The following is a 27,172-nucleotide window of genomic DNA, read 5'->3' as shown; positions in this document are numbered from 1 at the left end:
CATCACCCACATTCCTAATGGTAGTAAGGGCACCATACACCCACGGCATTTTATGCAGATAATAGTCACGTATACACCAAATTTGGTTGAAATTTCTCCATGCGTTCCAAAGCATACTTTTATGTCACTTTTTCATCCCAAACCCTCACTTTTGATGAACAGACGACCACAGTTCCCTGGGAGATGCGACGAGTTCTGTGCTCTGGATCCTTAATGAGCGGTGATAGGACAGCGGCTGATACTTCATCCACAGCCGTTCAATTTTTGGGAGAACACTCATATCCGCGTTGATGGCGATAGTCGAAATCGTCTTGACAACGACATGACTTTGAATTGTGTCTCCCATCTATTTCTTTTGTAAAGATTGTTTCACGCCTATGGACGAACCTGTATTTTCCTGTGTAGTCCTCAAGGATATATTCTAGGAAATCTAACAATCATTCCTTCACCAAATTTTTATGACCACCTTCTGTGGCACACTAGCTCCTTGTGTACGTCAGTTTCTCGTCACTGCCACGAAAGTAGTAGCAGAAGTAGTAATAACTTCGCTCATCTGTAGATCACTTTTATATAGGTGATGGATATATCATGTTACTACATTTTATGAATAAGAAACATACTTACTACTTAAAGCGATTTACACACCTAAGGTCTAGTTCGCCAAAGATGGGCTGTCCATGACTCTGAGGAGGAATCACCTAACAATTTAGGAAAACAACGAAGAAAGGAAGGTCAGGTTTGCCAGACAGGGATTTGGTCATTCATTCTTCCGAATACAGGGCCACATTGTTTAAACGGGGTAATCCGATTCGATTTATCTGTAGTGAACAGCACTATTTTGTGGATAAGTTCCAAATAATGTAATCTATGACATAACATGCTAGAGCTAAACTGCTCATTCATTCTTCAACACCAGTCATTTCATACACAACAGAGATTAACAACTGACATTGTTAGTTAGTACCAGTTATGTTCTTCTCCAATGTCTCATACGGGTTACGAATGTTTCCTTTTTCCTTCTATTGTTATTTGGTGTAAACAGGTTCTTTCATTTTCCAAGTAATACACATCACATAATCCAGTTTTCTTGCTTTGTTCTCTCTGTGTCTTTGTCATGTTAGTTTCATTATCTTGCACTTACATTTTAAGCTTATTAGTTCGTACTTCTCTTATTCGTTGCTACTGTGTTCGCATAAGTATACGCCTGTCATTCGAAACCTTCGATGAAGCTCCTTAATTCTTCTCAGTAATTGAAACCACCGGCCAGCACGCATTCTCTGCGTCCATAGCAGTGTTGTCTGCAGCCTGGACAGACGTACTGAAGCACTTTGGTATTCTGTTTTGCTGTATAATACTAACTGTATATGCAGCTCTTGGCTGTTTCTTTGAACCGCAATTAACGAAGACCTTCGATTGACCGACCACGGCATAACAGCCCGGATAATTATAATGGACATGATATTTCCGGCCGTGAAAGTTTACATTTTAGTAACAGTACTGAAAGTCCTGAATCGGCCCCGGGAGTAGACAGCATTCCATTAGAACTACTGACGGCCTTGGGAGAGCCAATCCTGACAAAACTCTACCATCTGGTGAGCAAGATGTATGAGACAGGCGAAATACCCTCAGACTTCATGAAGAATATAATAATTCCAATCCCAAAGAAAGCAGGTATTGACAGATGTGAAAATTACCGAACTATCAGTTTAATAAGTCACAGCTGCAAAATACTAACGCGAATTCTTTACAGACGAATGGGAAAACTGGTAGAAGCGGACCTCGGCGAAGATCAGTTTGGATTCCGTAGAAATGTTGGAACACGTGAGGTAATACTAACCTTACGACTTATCTTAGAAGAAAGATTAAGGAAAGGCAAACCTACGTTTCTAGCACTTGTAGACTTAGAGAAAGCTTTGACAATGTCGACTGGAATACTCTCTTTCAAATTCTGAAGGTGGCAGGAATAAAATACAGGGAGAGAAAGGCTATTTACAAATTGTACAGAAACCAGATGGCAGTTATAAGAGTCGAGGGGCATGAAAGGGAAGCAGTGGTTGGGAAGGGAGTGAGACAGGGTTGTAGCCTCTCCCCAATGTTATTCAATCTGTATATTGAGCAAGCAGTAAAGGAAACAAAAGAAAAATTCGGAGTAGGTATTAAAATCCAGGGAGAAGAAATAAAAACTTTCAAGTTCGCCGATGACATTGTAATTCTGTCAGAGACAGCAAAGGACTTGGAAGAGCAGTTGAACGGAATGGATAGTGTCTTGAAAGGAGGATATAAGATGAACATCAACAAAAGCAAAACGAGGATAATGGAATGTAGTCGAATTAAGTCGGGTGATGCTGAGGGAATTAGATTAGGAAATGAGACACTTAAAGTAGTAAAGGAGTTTTGCTATTTGGGGAGCAAAGTAACTGATGATGGTCGAAATAGAGAGGATATAAAATGTAGAGTGGCAATGGCAAGGAAAGCGTTTCTCAAGAAGAGAAATTTGTTAACATCGAGTATTGATTTAAGTGTCAGGAAGTCGTTTCTGAAAGTATTTGTATGGAGTGTAGCCATGTATGGAAGTGAAACATGGACAATAAGTAGTTTGGACAAGAAGAGAATAGAAGCTTTCGAAATGCGGTGCTACAGAAGAATGTTGAAGATTAGGTGGGTAGATCACATAACTAATTAATTTCCACCAGTTTTATTTGCATTTTTCCTTTGATTTAGATGTAACCCTTTCCTCCCTCTTTACCGACAGATTAACTATGGTGACGATTGCTTTTCCCAAATTTCCATTAGGTACACGCGGTTTAATTTTTCACTGTCATTAAGGTCGATAAGTGAGGGGGAGGTTACACGTGCCGACCTCGTGACAGGACAATCTTCAGTTTTGAGGTTGTTCTGGACACGAATTTTGTATGGTGCAAATCTCGTAACAAAGTACTGTTTATGTACAGGCCGTTACGTCAGCGAGAATAAGTAGTGGGAGTAATCCTAATTATATTTGAGATTTGGCATTTATATTGAAAATTATTAAAATGAGTGAAGGCAACAATTGCCAAAATTTGGTAGACTTGGATACGGAACAATCGGTCGATCAGTGGGAAACACGCACCGCGGTACCCATTGTTCAGGGGCAGGCGGCTAGCATGAAAGACGTGACCGCCGAAACGCAACAAAGAGCAGAAATGGAATTCCAAACTTCAGAAAATGTTTCGGAATCGGAAGTGAAAATCAAATCTGAATCCCTTGATGACGAATACGGGGGGACAATTAAAGAGGAAGCCGCTACGGAAGTAAAACCGGTAGTTTCCGGGAATTTAACTGATTTATTGAATGTTTTGATTAACGAAATCAAGAGTCAATCGGCCAAGCAAGAAGATCAGGCTTCCAAGCAAGAAGCTCAGGCTGCCAAACAAGAAGCTCAGGCTGCCAAGCAATAAGCTCGGGCTGCCAAGCAAGAAGCTCAGTCTGAAAAAATTGAACGGATGCTAGACAATCAGAACAAAGCTATTAACGTTGTTATCAACAATGTTGGAGTTGTTAACACAAAAGTTGATAATATCAAAGAAGATATTGTTGTAATTAATACCGAAATCGGTAATCTTAAACAGGAAATGATAGGCGTTCAGGCGGAAATTGCGAGCGTAAATACTCGTTTTTATTCCGAAATTAGCAGAATCGAGAAAAGTGTCGGAGAAGCAGTTGCTCCGATCATCGAGAATAAGGTGACGGAACAAATTCAATTAGTGAAAAAAGAGGATCAACAGAAGGTGGAAACTTTAAAGGCTTTAGTGTCCGAGGTTGATGCTAAAGTGACGAAGCAGGCTAATACCTGCGAAGAGAAAAAAAGGGAAGTAGAAAGTCTTGCGACAACCACTTGCCAAGTAATTACGAGAGTGTCGGAATTAGAAAAGAAACTTGACGAAAAACAGAGCTATGTGCCAATCTATGCACATAGTTCGGAATTGTTGACGAAAGAGGAACGGTTCGACCCCTTGAAAAAAGGCGGTATACACGCGACGGATTTCATTAAGAATTGTGAAAGAGTTTTACCCAGATCATGGACTAATGAGAGAAAAATTAATGCGATTATTGATGTGTTGGCTGGTGATGCCAAGCGTTGGGGTTTAAACCTCAACATTACGAACCTGACTTTTGACGAATTTAAAAATTTGTTTCTGGCTGAATACTGGTCAGAGCAAAAACAGCAAAGTGTCTGGCGCGAATTTGTCGTATCGAGGCCTTTCGATGCGAATTCGCGCGGCTCGATGACGGAGTTTTGTGAGGGCTGGATCCGCAAGTTGGAATATTTGCGTGATCGCCGCACGGAATCCGAAATAGTCTAGGAACTCTACAAGAAGCTTCCAGATGATACAAAACGCTATGTAGGAAGCAATCACAGGACAATCAATGATTTCCTGGAAAGAGTGGAGGACGAGGACAATTGGCGCAATAATCGCGACAGTGGTAGAGGCCGTGGTAACAACAACGGGTACCACAGCTACCACAACAACGATAACCATGGGAATAATGCATACCGCAACCATGGCAGCAATAACAATAAAGGTTCGGACCGTAATAACAATCGGTACAATGCAAATAATAACAGGAATGACGGAAACCAGTATCATACTAACGTGATACGTGCTTCACAGAATAGTAATAACGCCAGAGGGTGTGATCAGCCGCCTCAGCAGCATCCGGGGAGCGTATGCTGGGACGAGACAGGGAAACCATTAGCCACGCCGGTGAGGGGCCGACCGGGCGTGGAGAAATTTTGGCGGCCCAATAACAGGAGAAAACCCGGGTGTCGTCGTTATGAAAATTCCGTGTGGAATAATCAACGGCGGGAGAGTGTGCCAGTGTTAGGAGAAAGGAGTGCGCCCACAAGTAGTAGATCAGCTGTATACACGGCAGTAGGAAGTACATTCACTGTCAGTGAGAACAATTTAAGTAGTGTTCCGGAAATCGATTATAAAGTGGCAGCTGTAATACCCACAGCGGAACTGTAGATTGAGTTTAAGAATGATTCGCAAGTGTTGAGAGAAGATCAGATGTCGGATAACACGTCCGTCATCGAGCGAGGGGATGCAGAGAGGGATGAGGTCTGGTTAAGGCAGTTCGGTCGCTTATACGACGAACTAAGAGATTATAGGGGCCTGTATGGGAGAAGTGTTTCTGGGGAGCGCGTGCAGGATTTTCCGCGTCTCGTCCCGCAGGAAGATAGTGTTTGTGAAATGATAAAGAGTTCTGGCCCTAACCGGCAGACTTTACCAGAAATAGTTGATGTTAATGGGGAGCACGACCAAGATTCGTCGTGTTTCGTCCCGGAGGGGTTGGATGTTGAAGTAGTAACGGAAAGTTCTGGCCCTGACCGGCAGACTTTACCGGAGGTTATAGTGTTATAAGTGGCCGACCCATCCGACGCAAAACTCCAGTTTAAACATTGCGGAAGTATTGAGGAGAAAGATTACGAGAGTTTTAGTGATAGCCGGACACGATTAGTAGAAAAACACGTAGATTACAGCGTGTATGAGGTTAGAGCTGACGTTATACGGTCAGACGGTAGCAGTGTGGGTTGCGCAGATCCAGAGGAAGTAATTGCAGATACTACTGGGCACATTCCTCCAGGTAGATTGGCAGATGAGATCAATCTGACTAACGAGGAATCAACGAAGGTGACAATTAGTGAATTGATAGCAAAGCAACACTCACTAGTTGACGAGTTACAGAAAAAGGTTTCGGTATTGGAGGCGAAGCTACAGACTAAGCCTCAGGACAGACGTGTTGAAATTAAAACTATATGTGAACAGAGGCTGAAAAAGCCGCCAGATAAACCGGATTTAGGATCAAAGCCGGATGGTTTTTTCTGGAATGACCTGGATATAGACGAGGATTTACTGTGGGAAAATAAAGAAACAGCCGAGGGCAAGTGTAGACAGATAGTAGTGTCTGTTAATATGCACGACCTACAACTAAACGTGTTGATTGACACCGGTGCAGAATTGAGTGCTGTATCTGGGAAAATATTTGAGTTACTGAAAGACAGACCTGGCATCGTAGTTATGCCAGTAACAGGATTGAAAATAATCGGTGCTACTGGGAAGGCCAGTAAACCGGTCTCAAAACAGATTTTTGTCAACTTCGAGATATGTGGGGTACGATTTGAGCAAGAGTTTGTCGTCGTGCCAGACTTAACTACGGAAATAATTATTGGGTTAGATTGGCTATTAAAGTACCGTGCAGTGATTAATTGCGAAAGCAAACTTTGACATGTACGTCACAAGATAAAACAATAGTAGTTAGTTTTGACGAGGCAGGAGACGGTGTGCATAGGCAATACCAGCCTATACACACTGTTAACTGGCCGGATGGTATTGATGTAGGTATGAATTTGAACTGCCGTAACGTGAGGAATCTCGGCATTGACAATAGTGTAGAAAGTGAACTGGAAAGTATTGTAGACGGTGTGTCAAATGTAACACACGAACATAGACGAGCCTTGTATGAAGTAATAATGAGGAATAAGAGTGTGTTTTCAGACAAACCGGTACTTGTGGAAGAGATAATCAAATTCCCTACACGGATTGACATTTGTATTGGTGTGAAAAAAGATCTTTTGCGAGAAATAATGAAGCTAAAAGCCGATGCTCGCATACGTCGACATGACGCTAAAGCGCGTTTCGTGAAGTTTGCAATCGGAGACTTAGTACTTGTAAAAGCTCATGAGAAATCGAGCGAGATAGACAATGAAATCTCTAAATTTAAGTTTGTTTATAATGGACCATATAAAGTCATTGGTATACCTCACACAAATGCTTATTGCTTAGAGTATCCAAGCTCTGGAAAACTATTAGGTATACGGAACATTGTAGACTTGAAGTTGTACCAACCTAGGATTGATTAATACCACAGAATGGGTAATTTGTACAGTATGTAAATATAGAGTGTAAGATTTAAGGATTTGCTAGGTTGCCATGCTTATGCCTGACCAAGAGGTCATTAAAGAAGTTGTAATTAATAAGTAATTAATTTTGATTAATCAATTTAATTTTAATCAATTTAATCATGATCTAATCAACTGAAAAATCCAAGCTGCTAGTTTAAGTTTTCAGCTGAGTCACAGTAGATTAAGGTATGTAAATAAGATTTTGTAAATAGCTGTAAGATTTCATAAATATGTGATTTACTAGTCATTGCCGATGTACTTAGACGCTGTTTTAAGTTTCAGGCTAGTACATGCGTGTGATGATGGACAGTGTTGAGTTATCCACTGTGATAGTGTTTATGGACTCCTTGAGATTACTCGGGAGTGAGTTTTTCCGAAAGAATTCAGTGAAACGGACGTTCTGGAAACGCCGTTACACAGGCGAGTGAGATCAAGCGTGCCGCACAGGCGGGCGCAACAATACTTGCGAGGCGGAGCCGCTGTCGGCTCTTGTGCCGCTGTTGGCTCTTGTGCCGCTGTCGGCATTCTTTGTACTTGCGAGTACGGAAGGTGCAGTTGTTTTTTTCTTCCCGGACAGCTGATGTGAAAGAATTTTGCTGTTAATATTTATGTTTTTGTCGATCTGCTGTACATTATTTTCTTGTTTAGCGTTAAATAGATTCTCGTGACGAGAATATTAATTATGAAAAGGTTATACAAAATGTGTAGTCTATTTAATTATTTATTTGCGTATTTTGATCTACCTGTTTTTATGACCATGCACTCTAATTAATTTTGCAAATAGTATTCCATTTCTTATAGTGTTACGAATTTCAATGATTTTGGAATAGCTAAACCATTTTCTATGTTTTCTATGAATTTTGATATGTTGTCAACCTGTTTTATTTTGTGCAAGATGACAGAGTGGAATAAGATTAGGAGTGTCTCCACTCAATTATTATTGAATGCTAATTTTTTTTTGATGTTTTGAGCATATGCATTTCCGCTGTTTCTTTTTTGGGACATTTTCTGAGTCTGTTTACGTTACACGAACATCCTCAGACAATGTGGGGTACGTGTAACGCCGGAAATGCATATCCTCCTATTTCCATCTATTGTACTAGAATTTGTTTTCCTTATTTTTGTTACCTGAATATATGACATTTCTGTGTCTTTACATATTGTAATTGTTTTACTATTTGTATATATTATATTTATGCATTTATGTCGATGTATAATTGGTTTGTTTCGTAAATATTATTTGTATTTTTACGCTGGGTCTTGCCTAGGGAAAACTGCTATCGAACGATTACATCGATAGGTCGTGTGAAGAATCAATGTGTGTAGGATCTTTGGTAGTGTTAACTCTGCCGCGTGGAACGCGGGCAGAGCAGAGGAGTCTGGCTGGAGTAGCGAGTGGAGCAGGTGTGTTGTGTGAAGCTCCCGCGAGTTGCCGCGCTTTCGGGGTTTGGCAGCATGTAATTGCGCTCGACTTGCGATGATAGTTTCTGGCATGGTGTCGCGGACGGGAATCATTAGCTGGCGCACATCAAGAGCCCGTTTCGTCTGGTGACCGTGTCGAGAAGAAGGCGCGCCAACATCCAGCTTCTGCAACAGCGACGGCCGACAATGAGTGACTGTCGCCACCTCCTCGATCGACGGCTTCAAACCTTCAATCAACCAACAAGGAAGACTAAAAGCACGTAAAGTTTCAGAACTGTATGGCAGACCTCAGCTTTTCAAATTGTTCCATTTGCCTCGCAAAATTACAGCAACTTAGCATGAACCTTTGTTGCTCATTGTCCCAATTGCATTACCAAGCAGGGTCCCTTCCTTTTCCGAAATGAACCCGAGTGTCGTTGAAATTCAGACGCCAGCATTAAAGTACAATCATGGCATTTCACTGCTTTAATTTCAAAGTTCAGTTTAAGTATTCATAGCTGGCTATTATTAATTGTTCAGAATCATTTAATTCAAGTTCAAAGTTAAATCTCTTATTTCTAAATTGCGTAGATTCAAGTAGCTTTTGAAATGATTGTGGAGGTAGTCCAAGACTAACCGTATTTTACTGAATTTCAATGTGCTTCAGAAAGAAAGCTCACTATTAACTTCAGTCACTAAATTAACTTTCGATTTTCCGGTTTTGTTAATTCTTTTGCTAAATTAAGTCAGAGTGTAGCTAAATTTATTACTTCTGACAAACTTTCAGTTTTCACACTACACGTGTCAACCTTCAGTTGCCACGCTTCTAGTGCTAATTATATGTGTAATAACCTTTCTTTTTCAGTTACTATAGTAATTGTCCTTAGGACTGGCGACCACAATTTCCCCCAAATCTCAAATATCTAATTACCACTAGTTAATTGTTAACGTAACGGCCGCACATTTACTTTCTTTATTAACTTTACCCCTTTTCAAAATTAATTTCCACCAGTTTTATTTGCATTTTTCCTTTCATTTAGATGTAACCCTTTCCTCCCTCTTTACCGACAGATTAGCTTCAGTGACGATTGCTTTTCCCAAATTTACATTAGGTACACGCGGTTTAATTTTTCACTGTCATTAAGGTCGATAAGTGAGGGGGTGGTTACAGTACGAACAGCGCTTTGTAAAGCGTAGCTAACTGCACGGTGGCAACACTACCCTTCGGCAACTGCAATTCGTCAGTCGCAAATAATTTTAACCGGACTATAGTTACGACAGTCAGATTTTCCAGAATTACGATACCAGCTAGTAATTACGATCGCACCGGGATCTCTGAATCCTCCGCGCCATTGCTACGATAATGTTCCACGTTCAACTGCCACGCTCAGTAACGCTCCCATTCGCCCTCAAATAATTATTCATTATGCAAGCGTCGTCTGATTACCTATGTGTGTAGTTTTTCTTGAATGACCCAGTGTTGTCTGTCACTACAGTAATAACTTACTCGTAACCCGGCAGTTTTACATCTCATTTCAGTGTCTTTATCTTGTTCAGTCGTGGGGGTTCCTTGTTAATATGTTTTTGAGTCGTTATCAAAATGTACATATTTAATTCACTCTGCAGTCTTATTTAGGTAATTTTGTGCTTCCCTGTTCCGTCGTTAATCTGTCATTACTGTGATGGTGAAGACAAGATAGAGTCACATCTTTAGTTGGAAATGAATTCTGTTCTTCACACATGGTCACCGCAGGGAGTAGGGTAGTGGGTGTTCGGTTCCAAGCCCACAGCTGGAGACGCAGTTTCATTTTTGCACAAGAATAGTAAGCGAAAGTAATAATTCTGGAAATGGAAGGCGTCTTGATCTGTATAACAGCATGTCATCCATTCATCCGGGAATGAATCTCGACGCTACTGTTTCCATAATCACCGATACTTCTCTGCATATTTATCAAGTGGACATACAAGTACGCTGCTGGCCGTCTAGCATAGTACCAACTGCTCTGACCTTCGAATCCACAGATACTGTGACACTGCAGACCAATATTTTCCAGAAGGTCATGTCAATTTTTTGTCTCTCTCTCTTTTTCTTCAGATCATCACCAAAGCAAAAGGTCCTTTAGTACAATTTAACTTTCTGATTGCACAACAATGAAGATAAATACAGCACTAGAATGCCGTTGTGCTAACAAGAGGAAATCCGAGCGTCAATTCAATAATCTCTGGCAGTGAAATTTTGACTTATTAACGAGTGACATTACTACAGCACCCAATATGGAGCTATGTAGACTGAAGTTACAATCGTAACAGTTTTTGAGAGGTTTTCAGCAATGTATTACGATTATATAAAGCTTAGGCTTGTTTCTGTTTATCCTTTTGTCGTTAGTTTTGGGCAAAAGTAGCATTCTTTTGCATCATTTCACGCCCGAAAGAGGAATAATGAGAGTTCGTAGGTCTTGAATGTCTACTGTGTTGCGAGCGTCTGGGGAGAGGAAAGGATGTTTAACATTAATACGATAGTAAAAATATGTCGTATCACTTTGTATTTTATTTCGGTATGCCAGTGCTACATAGAAAACCTCATACATACTTCTACATTTTTTTAAACTTATTACAACTCCACAAACATTTTTATTTTGTTAAAATCAGTTTAATCGAAGAAGAACCACCAAGAACTCGCAGAGTTACATACATCTTCGTTTGTATATTTGTCTAAGGGCAAGTACGTATTTTCCACAGAGCAGTGTTTGATGGAGGATAAAAAGTACACATGTATGGGTTTAGCAACAAGAGCATTAACTTCCAAATATTCATTTGCAGTGATGCGTGGAATTAATGAATATTAAGCCACTACCAGTGGATTTCAACCTACCATTTGATACTGCTATTTGTCAAGAGACTGAATATGAAGAACTGAGTTTATTATAAAATATACCAGGTAATGCTCAAATCTTGGTTGTGGCGAACCACGCATTGTATTATACAACTTGTTTTGTATCTTGTGCAGCGTCGTGTGAGCCAGTGCTGTTGGAAACGTTTCTCACTAGTAGGTGCCAGGGTACGGCAACAGTGGTACGTTCTCGTTCCAGAAGTCCATGCGCTCGCCAAGCCTGTCGTGTGCGAGCGAGAAGTTGGCCTGCATCAGCAGGTAGCTACGGCTGCTCAGGTTGTACGGCTCCCACACCACAGGGTCCGCCTCTGGAGTGGGATTTCTGGAAGAGGAAACCACAAGAATGACAGTCGCACTTTTTTTATCCTTAATTAATGTCAACATTGAGTCTATTAACAGTTCGCTGTCAACATTTTACACTCTGCTTCTGCACAGTCCTATAAACTGAAAACTGCTTGCTATTTCTACATAATCGTCGCTTTGATCTTAATTCGTACTTCCAGCATTCAAATTTACGTTGTATTAAGTAAAATAATTTCTGCAGACATATTTTCATCTGAGAATCTGTTTATTTAAGTACTCGTAAAACATCCATATCGAAAATACCTTGCAGGAAATCACAAGCATTTTCATTAAAAACTGACACGAAATTACGTTGTTCATCATGTATTTATCTGATACAGAAGATGTTTCATAGGCGCGATAGGCAGAATGTTCCAGATTAATTTTCTCCAGTTTAACGTTCTTTCCACACCAGTTTCTATTGAAGCTCATGTGTTCCATTTATTTCCAAACCCAATATTCTCTACAAAAATTTCAGTTATTACAGTTAATGTTTTTAACAGACAACCTTGTGAATAGGGCAATCACAGCTGCGAGTAATCATCTTGGGTATTAATCAGCCGCTTCAGCTGTATTTACTCCTTTATCTTTAGATCATTACAAGTTTCGTGGCACTAAAAGCCACGTCTTCAGGTTAACGTCTATATAACGATAATTCCAGAAGGACAACAACCCTGAGATTTCTATTGATATGATAATTTTGAAAAAGTGTTTTAAGATTTAAAATTTTTAGAAAAACTATTAGAAACTTTTACATAAGAATATTAAAATATTTCTACTCACATAACTAAAACATTAGATATAGTAAGCTCAGAACTTTGTACACAACATTCGTTGTCCGTCAGAACAAACCACCGTTAAAACGCGGAATGTCATGGAACAACACAGCAGAATTCTAATCCAGTATGGTGAATGGGTCCTAAACAGATTATACCATAGTGATCCATTGATAATGTGAGAAATAATGAAAAACTCTTAAGACCTAATTTGCTTGCGTTAAAAAGCGTCTTGTGACTGACTAGGTCTTCCGTTGGGTAGACCGTTCGCCTGGTGCAAGTCTTTCGATCTGACGCCACTTCGGCGACTTGCGCGTCGATGGGGATGAAATGATGAGGATTAGAACAACACAATGCCCAGTCCCTGAGCGGAGAAAATCTCCGACCAAGCTGTGAATCGAACCCGGGCCCTTAGGATTGACAGTCTTTCGCGCCGACCACGCAGCTACTGGGGGCGGACAGGGTAGCGTTAAAAACCGAGAAGTACTTGCAACACATTGGAGGGATGTTGTACCGGAACAAGACCAGTCAAGCGAATAGCTATTAACTAAAAAGCACAACCTGAAAATCCACGGTCTGCACGCAATCGGCAACAGGAGCCGCGGCCGCGTGCTGTATCGTAGAGCCACGCGCTGATAATGCACGGGGTCAACTGAATGATCGGTGGTCTTCTGAGGGACACACGAGTGGAGGAAGAGAACAAGTCAACCTTGTTGCTCATGTACTGTAATACACTTCCGTCCAAAACGTTCTGAGACTGATTTTATTCCTGTCGGGTCAGGCAGCAACAGCCGTCTAAGACACTAGCAGCAACGGGGAAGTAACAGAGGTTGTGAAATTTTACGAGTTCCTGACCGGGAGCGAATTGTGCATTCGCAGTTTAGTTTCTTAAGTTTTTGCGTGTTAATTTAATATTTAATAGACACAATTCTCGCACTTTCGATTGTATTGGAAAGTAAACCGATTCTGTGACTTATTACAAGTTCCTAATAAGCCGCGAAATATTTAGTCTCACCTGAGTGCTTTGGTTGTATTAATCTAATTAATCTAATTTTTTAGTCACAGTTCTTGAGTTTTCTTCTGTGCCTACAGTGGATTTCCGCAGCTCGTGTCGACTGACCTTTGTTTGGCTGTGTAGTGCAGTTTTCCACGGTCTTTAGTTCGGACAGGGTCTGTGACATTTGTGTGCGGACGCGAGCCGAGCTGACGACACTTCGCTCTCCGCTCCAGGCTGTGACGGTTTCGGGTACACAGCTCACAGCTTGAAGCTGCAGTGGACGGGTGTCACTATTGTGGGCCGGCTGTGGAGATCCAACGGACGTCCACCACTTCTCAGTTCGCCGATCGGTCAGCACCGGTGGCTAGCCCAGTTACTGCTCGCACTGAGGTTGGCCCCTCACGTATGGTCGATGGGGGTTTGCCTCGGGACGTTGCAGGTGGAGACATACACCCCTGTGGGCTGCGCGTATGGCCTCCCTGTTAGTCTGACAAAAGGGTTCTGGGTGCCGTACGTGGCTGACACTGCCTTCAGCCAGACGCAGTCGCTTGTCCTGTTCCAGAGGAAACCTCTCAACCAGCAAGATCCGGGTAGTCACCTAAGGTGGGGTTATTTGTAATTGGCATCTCCAATACTAGACGCGTTATCGGGCCACTTAGGGACATGGCTGCCAAAGAGGGGAAGAAAGTCAATGTGTGCTCCTTGTGTATAGCGAGTGGAGTCATTCCAGACATGGAACAGGTCCTTCCGGATGCCATGAAGAGCGCAGGATGCAGCCAATTGCAGATTGGGGCTCATGTTGGTACCAATGATGTGTGTCGTTTTGGATCGTAAGATGTTCTCTCCGGTTTCGAGAGACTAGCAAAAGTTGTGAAGGATGCCGGTCTTGCTTCAGAGATGAAAGCAGTGCTCACTATTTGTAGCATAGTCGACAGGATCGATTGCCGATCTCTGGTACAGAACAGAGTGTAGGGTCTGAATGAGATACTCAGACGGTTCTGCGACGGTGTAGACTGCAGATTCATCGACTTGCGCCAAAAGATAGTTGGTTTTCGTATTCCCCTGAATATGTCAGGTGTCAACTACACGCAGGAGACGGTTACACCGGTAGTTGTGTCTCTGTGGTGTGCAGTGGGCGGTTTTTTAGGTTAGAGATTCTCGGGAAAGCACCAAAAGCGCTTCAGTCTCCAAGGTTGCAGGCCGAACACAGGATGAACGTAGATACAGGAACCTTCGGTATAACAGTTGTAAATTGTCATAGCTTTGCTGGGAAAGTACTAGGGCTTCAAATGCTAACAGAAGTCACAAATGCTCAAATCCTAACAGGCAGCAAAAGCTGGCTAAAGCCGGAGATAAGTTCAGCCGAAATTTTTGCGAAATACCTAACGGTGTTCAGAAAGGACAGGCTAAACACATTTGGTGGTGGCGTGTTTGTTGCTGTTAGAAGTAATTTGTCTTGTAGCGAAATTGAAGGACATGGTTTCTATGAGTTAGTACGGGCAGAGGTCATTCTTGGCACCCAGAATGAAATAATAATGTGTTCTTTCACCGACCTCCCAGTTCAGATAATACAACTGCTGAGAGGTTCAAACAAGACTTTCATTTCGAACACGTACGCGACTCATTTAGTTAGTGGTGACTTCACCCTCTATACTTTTGTTCAAAAAATGGGTCAGAACACTGTTACAGAAGCAACGAGAAAAGCATGACAAATTTAGACGAACCCAAAATCTCCAATATTAGCGATCTGTTACATAAGTTCGAAATTTAGCGCGATCTTCAATCCGAGACGCTATTAATAGTTTCCACAAAGAAACATTGTCATGAAACCTGGCAGAAAATGAAAAGAGATTCTGGTAGTATGTAAAGTATGCTAGTGGAAAGACTCAATCAATGCCTTTTCTGCACGATAGAAATGAAAATACTATCGACAGCAATACTACTAAAGCAGAGTTACTAAACACAACCTTCCGAAATTCCTTCACCAAAGAAGTAAACATTCCGGAATTCGAATTAAGAGCAGCTGCCACTATGGTAAACTTAGAAGTAGATAACCTCGGAGTAGTGAAGTAACTTAAATCACGTAATAAAAGGAGGCCTTCCAATCTAGACTGCATACTAGTTAGGTTCCTTTCAGAGTATGCTGATACAAAGCTCCATACTTAACCATCATATACAACCGCTCGTTAGACGGAAGATCCACACCCAAAGACTGGAAGGTTACACAGGTCACACCAATATTCAAGAAAGGTTGCAGAAGTAATCCGCTAAATTTCAGGCCCGTATCATTCAAGACAATATGCAACAAGAGTTCTTTTGGAACAGATTTGTGTTAGAGCGTTATAAATTACCTAGAAGCGAACGGTCTACTAAAAAAATGGTTCAAATGGCTCTGAGCACTATGGGACTCAACTGCTGAGGTCATTAGTCCCCTAGAACTTAGAACTAGTTAAACCTAACTAACCTAAGGACATCACACACATCCATGCCCGAGGCAGGATTCGAACCTGCGACCGTAGCGGTCTCGCGGTTCCAGACTGCAGCGCCAGAACCGCGCGGCCACTTCGGCCGGCTGAACGGTCTACTAACACATAGTGAACACTGATTTAGAACAAAAAAATTCTTGTGAAACACAACTAGGCATTTACTCGCACGAAGTGTTGAGAGCTATCGACAAGGGATTTAAAACTGATCCCGTATTTCTAGATTTCCAGAAGGCGTTTGACATTGTACCACCCAAGTGGCTTGTAGTGTAATCTCAAGTTTATGGAATATCGTTTAGGTTATGTTTGTGGATTCGTGATTTCCTGCCAGAGAGGTCAAAGTTCTCAGTAATTGGCGGAAAATCATCGAGTAAAACAGAAGTGATATCTGGCGTTCAGCAAGGTATTGTTATAGGCCGTCTGCTGTTCCTTACCTACCTAAACGATATAGGAGGCAACTGAGCAGCCGTCTTAGGTTGTTTCCAAATGATGTTGTCGTTTATCGTCCAGTAAACTCACCAGAAGATCAAAACAAATTGCAAATCGATTTAGAAAAGATATCTGTACTGCGAATAAATTGGCAATTGTTCCTAAATAATGAAAAGTGTGTGGTCACCCACATGAGTTCTAAAAAGAATCTGTTAAACTTAGGTTACATGATAAATCAGTAAAATCTAAAGGCAGTAAATTCAACTAAACACTTAGGAACTACAATTACGAACAAGCTGAATTGAAAAGAAAACAGAGAAAATGTTGTAGGGAAAGCAAACCAAAGACCGTTTTACTGGCAGAAACGTACAGATTTTTAAAGAAACTGCTTGCACTACTATTGTCCGTCGTCTTTTGCAGTACTGCTGCGCGAACTGGGATCCCTACCAGATAACATTAATGTTCAAAGAAGAGCAGCACGTTTTGCATTATGATATGGGCGAGGGAGTGTCACGGACATGATACAGGATTTTGGTGGATATCATTAAAACAAAGGCGTTTGCCGTTGTGGCGGAATCTTCTCACAAACTTTCCATCACCAACTTTCTCCTGAGAATGCGGAAACCTTTTGTTGACGCCAAACCCCCCTCACCCTTGTTTTTTTTTGGGGGGGGAGGGGGAGGGGGGGGGTTGGTCATCAGTCTTCTGGCTGGTTTGATGTGGCCCTCCATGAATTCCTCTTCTGTGCTAGCCCCTTCATCTCAGAATAGCATTTGCAACCTACGCCTGGATGTATTCCAATGTCTGTCTTCCTCTACAGTTTTTGCCCTCTACAGCTCCCTCTAGTATCATGGAAGTCAACCCTCATGTCTTAACAGATGTCCTATCATACTGTCACTTCCGTTCAGTGTTTTCCACATATTCCTTTCCTCTCCGATTCTGTGCAGAACGTCCTCATTCCTTACCTTATCAGTCCACCTAATTTCCAACATTTGTCTGTAGCACCACATCTCGAATGCTTCGATTCTCTTCTGTTCCGGTTTTCCCACAGTCCATCTTTCACTACCACACAATGCTGTACTCCACACGTACGTTCTCAGATATTTCTTCCTCAAATTAAGGCCTATGTTTGATACTAGTAGAATTCTCCTGGCCAGGAATGCACTTTTTGCCATTGCTAGTCTGCTTTTGATATCCCCCTTGCTCCGTCTGTGTCTATTTTACTACCGAGGTAGCTGAATTCCTTAACTTTATCTACTTCGTGACCATCAATCCTGATGTTACGTTTCTCACTGTTCTCATTTCTAGTACTTCTCATTACTTTCGTCTTTCTTAAATTTTACACTCAATCCATATTCTGTACTCATTAGATTGTTAATTCCGTTCAGCAGACCATGCGATTATTTTTCACTTTCATTCAGTATAGCCATGTTGTCAGTGAATCGCTTCATTGATATCCTATCACCTTGAATTTTAATTCAACTCATGAACCTTTCTTTTATTTCCATCATTGCTTCTTCGATGTACCAATGTACAGATTGAACAGTAGGGGGGAAAGATTACATACCTGTCTTAAACCCTCTTTAATCCGAGCACTTCCTTCTTTGTGGCCCATTCTTATTAATCCATCATGGCTCTTGTATGTATTGTACACTCCTGGAAATGGAAAAAAGAACACATTGACACCGGTGTGTCAGACCCACCATACTTGCTCCGGACACTGCGAGAGGGCTGTACAAGCAATGATCACACGCACGGCACAGCGGACACACCAGGAACCGCGGTGTTGGCCGTCGAATGGCGCTAGCTGCGCAGCATTTGTGCACCGCCGCCGTCAGTGTCAGCCTGTTTGCCGTGGCATACGGAGCTCCATCGCAGTCTTTAACACTGGTAGCATGCCGCGACAGCGTGGACGTGAACCGTATGTGCAGCTGACGGACTTTGAGCGAGGGCGTATAGTGGGCATGCGGGAGGCCGGGTGGACGTACCGTCGAATTTCTCAACACGTGGGGCGTGAGGTCTCCACAGTACATCGATGTTGTCGCCAGTGGTCGGCGGAAGGTGCACGTGCCCGTCGACCTGGGACCGGACCGCAGCGACGCACGGATGCACGCCAAGACCGTAGGATCCTACGCAGTGCCGTAGGGGACCGCACCGCCACTTCCCAGCAAATTAGGGACACTGTTGCTCCTGGGGTATCGGCGAGGACCATTCGCAACCGTCTCCATGAAGCTGGGCTACGGTCCCGCACACCGTTAGGCCGTCTTCCGCTCACGCCCCAACATCGTGCAGCCCGCCTCCAGTGGTGTCGCGACAGGCGTGAATGGAGGGACGAATGGAGACGTGTCGTCTTCAGCGATGAGACTCGCTTCTGCCTTGGTGCCAATGATGGTCGTATGCGTGTTTGGCGCCGTGCAGGTGAGCGCCACAATCAGGACTGCATACGACCGAGGCACACAGGGCCAACACCCGGCATCATGGTGTGGGGAGCGATCTCCTACACTGGCCGTACACCACTGGTGATCGTCGAGGGGACACTGAATAGTGCACGGTACATCCAAACCGTCATCGAACCCATCGTTCTACCATTCCTAGACCGGCAAGGGAACTTGCTGTTCCAACAGGACAATGCACGTCCGCATGTATCCCGTGCCACCCAACGTGCTCTAGAAGGTGTAAGTCAACTACCCTGGCCAGCAAGATCTCCGGATCTGTCCCCCATTGAGCATGTTTGGGACTGGATGAAGTGTCGTCTCACGCGGTCTGCACGTCCAGCACGAACGCTGGTCCAACTGAGGCGCCAGGTGGAAATGGCATGGCAAGCCGTTCCACAGGACTACATCCAGCATCTCTACGATCGTCTCCATGGGAGAATAGCAGCCTGCATTGCTGCGAAAGGTGGATATACACTGTACTAGTGCCGACATTGTGCATGCTCTGTTGCCTGTGTCTATGTGCCTGTGGTTCTGTCAGTGTGATCATGTGATGTATCTGACCCCAGGAATGTGTCAATAAAGTTTCCCCTTCCTGGGACAATGAATTCACGGTGTTCTTATTTCAATTTCCAGGAGTGTATATTACCCGTCTCTCCCTAAAACTCTCAGAATTTCGAACATCTTGCACCATTTTACACCGTCGAAAGCTTTTTCCAGGTCGACAAATCCTATGAACGTGTCTTGATTTTTCTTTAGTCTTGCTTCCGTTATCAACCGCGACGTCAGAATTGTCTTTCCCCCACCATTAAGATTTCTAAAGTCAAACTGATCGTCACCTAACACATCTTCAATTATCTTTTCCATTCTTCTGTATATTATTCTTGTCAGCAACTTGGCTGCATGAGCTGTTAAGTTGATTGTTCTATATTTCTCGCACTTGTCAGCTTCGGAATTGTGTGAATATTTTTCCGAAAATCAGATGGTATGTCGCCAGACTCATACATTCTACAGACCAAAGAGAATATTCGTTTAGTTGCCACTACCCCCCAATGATTTTAGAAACTCTGACGGAATATTATCTATCCCTTCTACCTTATTTGATCTCAAACCCTCCAAAGCTCTTTTAAATTCTGATTCTAGTACTGGATCCCCTATCTCTTCTAAATTGACTCCTGTTTCTGGTTCTATCACGTCAGACAAATCTTCCCCCTCATAGAGGCATTCAATGTATTCTTTCCACCTATTCGCTCTCTTCTCCACAGTTAGCAGTGGAATTTCCGTTGCACTATTAATATTAACATCCTTGCTTTTAGTGTCACCGAAGGTTGTTTTGACTTTCCTGTATGCTGAGTCTTTCTTTCCGACAATCGTTCCTTTTTCGATTGCTTCACATTTATCATGCAGCCATTTCTTCTTAGCTTCCCTGCACTTCGTATTTATTTTATTCCTCAGTGACTTGTATTTCTGTATTCCTGAGTCCCCCGGAACATATCTGTACTTCCTCCTTTCATCGATTAAATGGAGTAAATCTTCTGTTACCCATGGTTTCTTAGCAGTTACCTTCTTTGTACCTACGTTTTTTCTTTCTGACTTCTGTGATGACTCTTTTTAGAGATGTCCATTCCTCTTCAACGGTACTGCCTACAGAGCTATTCCTTACTGCTGTATTTACAGCCGTAGAGAACTTTAAGCGTATCTCGTCATTTCTTAGTACTTCCGTATCCTACTTCTCTGCGTATAGATTCTTTCTGACTAATGTCTTAAATCTCAGCCTACTCTTCAACAGTACTACATTGTGATCTGAGTCTATATCTGCTCCTGTGTACGCCTTACAATCCTGTACCTGATTTCGAAATCTCTGTCTCACCATTATGTAATGTAACTGAAATCTTCCCGTATCATCCGGCCTTTTCCAAGTATACCTCCTCCTCTTGTGATTCTGACGTCGACCTACATAGGCAAAACCGATCATGATAATGTAATAAGGAAAATCGGTGCTCTCACAGAAAGATAAATCTGTTCACCATTTTTATGCGTGCATTTCGAGATTGGAATAATAGAGAATTATTGTGAAGTGTGATTTGCAGAGTAATCATGTAGAAGTAGATGTATACGTGACGTTAGCGCAGTTAACTACGATCCAGCTTCAAATAAGGAAAGTAAGAGATGGTTTATAGTAGTCATTTATGAGTAGGTGGTATGAAGTTGTGGATTAGGTTCAAAATGGTTCAAATGGCTCTAAGCACTGTGGGACTTAACATCTGAGCTCATCAGTCCCCTAGAACTTAGAACTACTTAAACCTAACTAACCTAAGGACATCACACACATCCACGCCCGAGGCAGGATTCGAGCCTGCGACAGTAGCAGCAGCGCGATTCCGGATTGAAGCGCCTAGGACCCCTCGGCCACAGAGGCCGGCTGTGTATTTGGGGTCGTAGTGTGTCAGCATTGTTATGTCACCAGTCTCAATGGGGAAACATATCTAAATCAAGCGTTCAAGACATTCTCCAGGATTTTTTGAAGAAGATAAAAGTGTATGCAAAGATTTCCGCGCACACATTGTCCCCGTACAAAACCAACGACGCGTGGATGCCTCCCACGACTGGATTGAAATACAAAACGCGGACAGTTCGTTTCTGTAAAAAATCATCATGCTGTACGAGACCTGGTGTTATCAATAGGAAACTATCACAAACCGATAGTCAGAAATTAACAAGTACTGTTAACGTGTTAAAGACATAACCGACCTCGAAGCCAATGTGACATCCCCAAGAAGGGCTTTTCTGACAGTTTTACTTGGTTGTATGAACGTTCTGAGCGTTTTCCTCATGTGGTGGCGGTGGGAGGGGGGATGAAGAACACCTGAAGCATTAAAACCAGTATTATAACTTTTCTCTGTTTTTTTTTTCTTTTTATAATCAACTCTCAAAACGTTCTTGGGATATGCTTAGGTACACCATGGTATGCTGTCCACAAGGTGGTCGAGACGTGACTGTTGATGGCCTGTCCCTCTCCTTCGGTTGCGGCTCTACCGAGGTCATCCATTACGCGAAGAAGGTTCTTGCGCGAATTCCTGCAAGTCTTTTTTCCAAGTTTTCTCAATCGGATTCACGTCAGAAGAAACAGTATGCTATTACATTCAGTTCGTTCAGGTCCCCTGGAGAAACATGTTAACGAGATGGACATGGCGAGCTGATATTCATCGTCTTAAATGAATTTCTGGCTGAACGATATGTAGGAACATCACGCCTCCATAGGACACAGCTCCCAGGTTTCCCTCGCTCTGATAGGCGGCTGACATCGTAATTGCGAACCAGATTAATAGTGAGCCACCTTACTGATGTGCCGGGGATTACACGTCTCCTCACTCCTCTAGGATGATTATCAGATGTCAGCAAAATCCTGAACTCTTCGACTGAGAGAACTCGACGCTATTGATCCAAGTTCTGTTCTATATCTGCTCCACAAGACATTATTTGTCGTGTGGACATGGCTACGTACTGTTCATTCGACCCAGTCATTCTACTTGTCTTTTAGAAACACCACGCAGCTCTGTCTAATTCCCTTCAGAATACCTACTCTTGTATTAGACGAAACAACACTCGTCAGTACAGTGGTGGGCTCTTAGCTTTACTGTTGTAGGAGGCCGATTTGATAGTGCAACATACAAAATGTTAGATCACTTTTTTTTTAATTGAACAAAATGAAAAAAAAATTAGCTTTGTTACCACCCATGTGCACAGGAATGTCGTGAGTATTTACTACTGTCACAGAACACACTTGATACAGAGTAAGATAGTAGTCTCTTCTCACAGTGTACAATTGAAAATTTATTCAGAGTACCGTCTAACACAATTGTTGCACTGATGGCTCGGTAGAAAGACGATGCTGGCATATTCGGTGATGATTGTTGACTGGGCTGAGCGGCACTTCGCTCTGCCGTAGGTAAGCGAGCTGATGTGGTGGCGTGTGGAAACTCTTCTGGGCGTGTCTACGCTATCGTCTAAAATGGTTCAAATGGCTCTGAGCACTATGGGACTTAACTGCTGAGGTCATTAGTGGCTGGCTCTGAGCACTATGGGACTCAACTGCTGTGGTCGTAAGTCCCCTAGAACTTAGAACTACTTAAACCTAACTAACCTAAGGACAGCACACAACACCCAGCCATCACGAGGCAGAGAAAATCCCTGACCCCGCCGGGAATCGAACCCGGGAACCCGGGCGTGGGAAGCGAGAACGCTACCGCACGACCACGAGATGCGGGCAGGTCATTAGTCCCCTAGAACTTAGAACTAGTTAAACCTAACTAACCTAAGGACATCACAAACATCCATGCCCGAGGCAGGATTCGAACCTGCGACCGTAGCGGTCTTGCGGTTCCAGGCTGCAGCGCCTTTAACCGCACGGCCACTTCGGCCGGCCGCTATCGTCTCTCATTCCTCGTTGCTTCTGGCGGCGACTATGTTTACTTGTGTTTTCGTCGCGAAGTACCAACTTTGCCGCAGCACCTCGTTCTTTGAGCAACGCCACACCTACGAACCATAATTGGTGGCAGGAAATCTCTACGATGCCTCTATTCATTGTTCTGTACTTAATATAGTGACAGTATGTTTGGAAGTAGTCACTGTGATGTACTGCAGTTAGGCAATCAGCTTCCCCTGCTCTTGTCGCAAAATTTTGGCCACCAAAGGACACTATACACATGACCTGTGCTTAAGGTTACGTTACCTTACCAGGCGTGGTGGCAGTCCGAACAGTGTACAAACGCCGCAGTTCCCGTTGACGATTGGAGACTAGGTGCAATCTACTGAACTGCATTGAGAATGCAGACTAACCTCCATTACACGGGAGCCTGTACCTAATAATTGTATATGGTTAAAAGGATATTAAGAGAAGTAAAACGAACTATGCAAGATTTTTTTTTATTTCTGATGTTCATCTGCAGTCAAGAAATTGAAACGCAAAGCCTCATAGGCATATAGGGCATTGTAAAAGAGTCATCGTCTCAAAAGGAAAATGAAATGATTACAGTAGGAAGTAACTGCTGTTGTGTGAATAATTCAAAGAAATCATGGGAGAACGAACCAAAAACGCCAGAGGTATACTTATTACAACAACCAAGATTGTACATAACATTCACGCGAAAGCGGCAGAAACACGCGAACAATATTAAGCACAGAAAAAAAGGAGCAGAATTAAAGATAGTCTACATTTATTTCATAGACACGTACCCGTATTTTGCAAAGTTGGTCCAGAGACGTAACACGTTTCTCCGTACTCGGTCCTCCTCGGACTCGGGATCCAAATTATACTCAGTATCCTTCCGCACAAAGAGAGACGGCAGTTCTCCGCCATGTATGACGCCTGAAGAAATTGTTGTTTTCATTATTCTCGTAGAGAGACTAATGAAGATGAGAATATGAAAGTACAGGTTTTACATAATACTCTTTTGCTGACATTATTACATTTAAGATTTGTTCTTGGTCTAGTTCCACTAACAAACTCTAGAAATATGATTACATGGAATTCCAAGATGTGACTACAAAGAAGTTCTTTTACGACAAATAAAAGTTAAGGTCACACACCAGGCACTGTACTGTGACTTGAGGAGTACAGACGTAAATTTATATACAAATTCTGTTCTTATGCTTACCCATTTAGCGCATTGCAGCATACTTACAAACTGGGCCCCAAGTTTCGTGGTCATTATTGGTACTCTCCTATTAGTTATCTGGATTAGCCGTATCACACCATACTCATTACATTGCAAACTGAGCATTTTTGGAGGAATTTATACTCATACATTGCAAACTGAGCATTTTTGAAGGGATTTATATTCATAACTGCTTTTTTAATAAACAGTTCAACAAGAGTGTTACTCGCAGGCTGATTCTGCAAGTATCAGACGACAAATCGATTGTTTCCGGTGCAGTTCTCAGTCGTACTTAGGATTTATGCGTCAATTCATCTCATTTCTATATTATGTGGAAAATTGAAGCTACACAGTGATTGGACGTCAGCGATAAATGTATTATCTCTTACAACTCGCTGGTTAAGTTGGTCCAAGACTGAGGAAGGCATGCCCTTATGATCACCAAGAAGTAAGGCTCTGTGGTTTTCTGACCATCCTTTGATCGACGAAAATTTCAGCTTCTAATTCAATATGTTCTGAAACCTCTATTATAAGGTAGGGATCAGGATTTCTTATGTGAGCTAACAGATTCACTTTCAAAATGGCAAAGATTTTCCGTTTTAAGTCCTTCTCACAGGTCCAGAAGTGTAATCCATGGGTTTTAGCGCGATATAGTATAGCCAGGAAAACTGAAAAATGCACTATAAATTAAATTATTCCGAAACAAAAACAGTTCATATCAATTTAATTTTTTCACGTGAACGGTACAGTCAACAGCAGCAGGAAGACTAAGTCAGAGGCTTGTTTTCTCAATCGAGAGAAATCCATGGCAGTTACCTACATGAGTACACATATATAGTGCGTCGCGGAGGTTACCTTGCACCACTGTTAATTAGTTACTTAGTTACGTTTTCCATTGATCAGCAGCACGGAAAAATCGTTATGATGTGGAACATGTCAAATGCCAAGAAATGCACACAGGAAACAATTTTTTTTGTTTACAGTGTATATTTCTATTATCTATCTATATATTATATATCTAAAATGGCACAAAATGCATATATTATATGTCCAGATTTATTTAGTCATATTCAAGAATTCATCTATGGTATAGAAGGAGTTGTCAAGGAGGTATGATTTCAATTTGTTTTTGAAACTATTACTGCTGTCTGCCATACATTTTATTTCTTCTGGTAATTTATCAAAAACTTTTATAGCAGCATATTTTACCCCTTTCTGTGCCAAAGATAGGTTTAGTAAAGCGTAGTGTAGGTCTTCCTTTTTTTGGTATTGTAATCATGAATGTCGCTGTTGATTTCAAACTGGTCCATGTTGTTGAGAAAAAATTTCATTACTGAGTAAATGTACTGTGAAGCAGTTGTAAGAATTCCTAACCTTTTAAACAAATGCCTACAAGATGTGCGACTATGAACCCCACACATTATTGTAACTGTTTTCTTTTGAGCAGTGTATACGTTTTGCCTAAGTGTTGAGTTGCCACAGAATGTTATTCCATATGACATCAGAGAGTGGAAGTATGCAAAATATGTTAGCTTACTAATTTCTACATCCTCAGAATTGGTAATTATTCTTATTGCAAAAGTTGTTGAACCTAGTCGCTTTAGGAGATCCCAAATATGAATTTTTCAATTAAGATTCTCATCTATATGTACACCCAAAAACTTAGTATGCTGTACCCTGGCTACTGACTTCTTTTGATGTGTTATGTTTATTGAAGGAATTATACAGGGTGATTCAAAAAGAATACCACAACTTTAGGAATTTAAAACTCTGCAACGACAAAAGGCAGAGCTAAGCGCTATCTGTCGGCGAATTAAGGGAACTATAAAGTTTCATTTAGTTGTACATTTGTTCGCTTGAGGCGGTGTTGACTAGGCGTCAGCGTCAGTTGATGCTAAGATGGCGACCGCTCAACAGAAAGCTTTTTGTGTTATTGAGTACGGCAGAAGTGAATCGACGACAGTTGTTCAGCGTGCATTTCGAACGAGGTATGGTGTTAAACCTCCTGATAGGTGGTGTATTAAACGTTGGTATAAACAGTTTACAGAGAATGGGTGTTTGTGCAAAGGGAAAAGTTCTGGATGGCCGAGAACGAGTGATGAAAATGTAGCACGCATACAGCAAGCATTTGTTTGCAGCCCAGGAAAATCGACTCGCAGAGCTAGCAGAGAGCTGCAAATTCCACAATCAACTGCATGGAGAGTCCTACGAAAAAGGTTAGTTATGAAACCTTATCGTCTGAAATTGGTTCAAGCACTGTCTGCAGCTGATAAGATTAGAAGAATCGATTTCTGTGATTTTATCCTTGCTCAAATGGAAACAGATGAATATTTCGTTTCAAAGATTGTGTTTAGCGATGAAGCAACTTTCCACACTAACGGGAAAGTCAACCGTCACAATGTCTGTATATGGGGAACTGAGAATCCGCGGGAAACAAATCAGTATGAACGTGACTCGCCTAAGGTGAACGTTTTCTGTGCCATTTCAGCCAATAAAGTTTTTGGTCCCTTTTTCTTCGAAGGTGCTACTGTAACTGGACTACAGTATCTGGAGACGTTAGAGAATTGGCTGTTCCCTCAGCTCGAACAAGAAGCACAACAATTCATATTTCAGCAGGGTGGAGCGCCACCACATTGGCACTTATCTGTCCGTAACTACCTGAACGTCAACTACCCGAGGCGATGGATCGGCCGCCAGGCAGCCCGTGACAGAGCACTTCATCACTGGCCTCCAAGAAGCCCTGATCTTAACCCCCTGCGATTTTTTCTTATGGGGGTATGTTAAGGATATGGTATTTCGGCCACCTCTCCCAGCCACCA

At 42.3% G+C, this 27,172-nt stretch overlaps 1 protein-coding gene across 1 annotated transcript in view; it reads right to left on the bottom strand.

Moving 5' to 3' along the window:
• Positions 1 to 10,888: 10,888 nt before the first annotated feature.
• Positions 10,889 to 27,172, bottom strand: part of LOC126253066 (para-nitrobenzyl esterase-like) — an 81,270-nt gene continuing 64,986 nt past the window's right edge. Inside the window, exons 9-10 of the mRNA XM_049954152.1 lie at positions 23,932 to 24,064; positions 10,889 to 11,559 (exon numbers count right to left, since the gene is read on the bottom strand). Of these exons, the coding sequence (XP_049810109.1) occupies positions 11,391 to 11,559; positions 23,932 to 24,064 (302 nt within the window). The 3' untranslated portion in view covers positions 10,889 to 11,390. The remainder of the gene's footprint in view (positions 11,560 to 23,931; positions 24,065 to 27,172) is intronic.

Source organism: Schistocerca nitens, chromosome 4 (assembly GCF_023898315.1).
Source record: "Schistocerca nitens isolate TAMUIC-IGC-003100 chromosome 4, iqSchNite1.1, whole genome shotgun sequence".
NCBI lineage: Eukaryota > Metazoa > Arthropoda > Insecta > Orthoptera > Acrididae > Schistocerca > Schistocerca nitens.
This window is presented reverse-complemented; position numbering and strand designations above follow the sequence as displayed.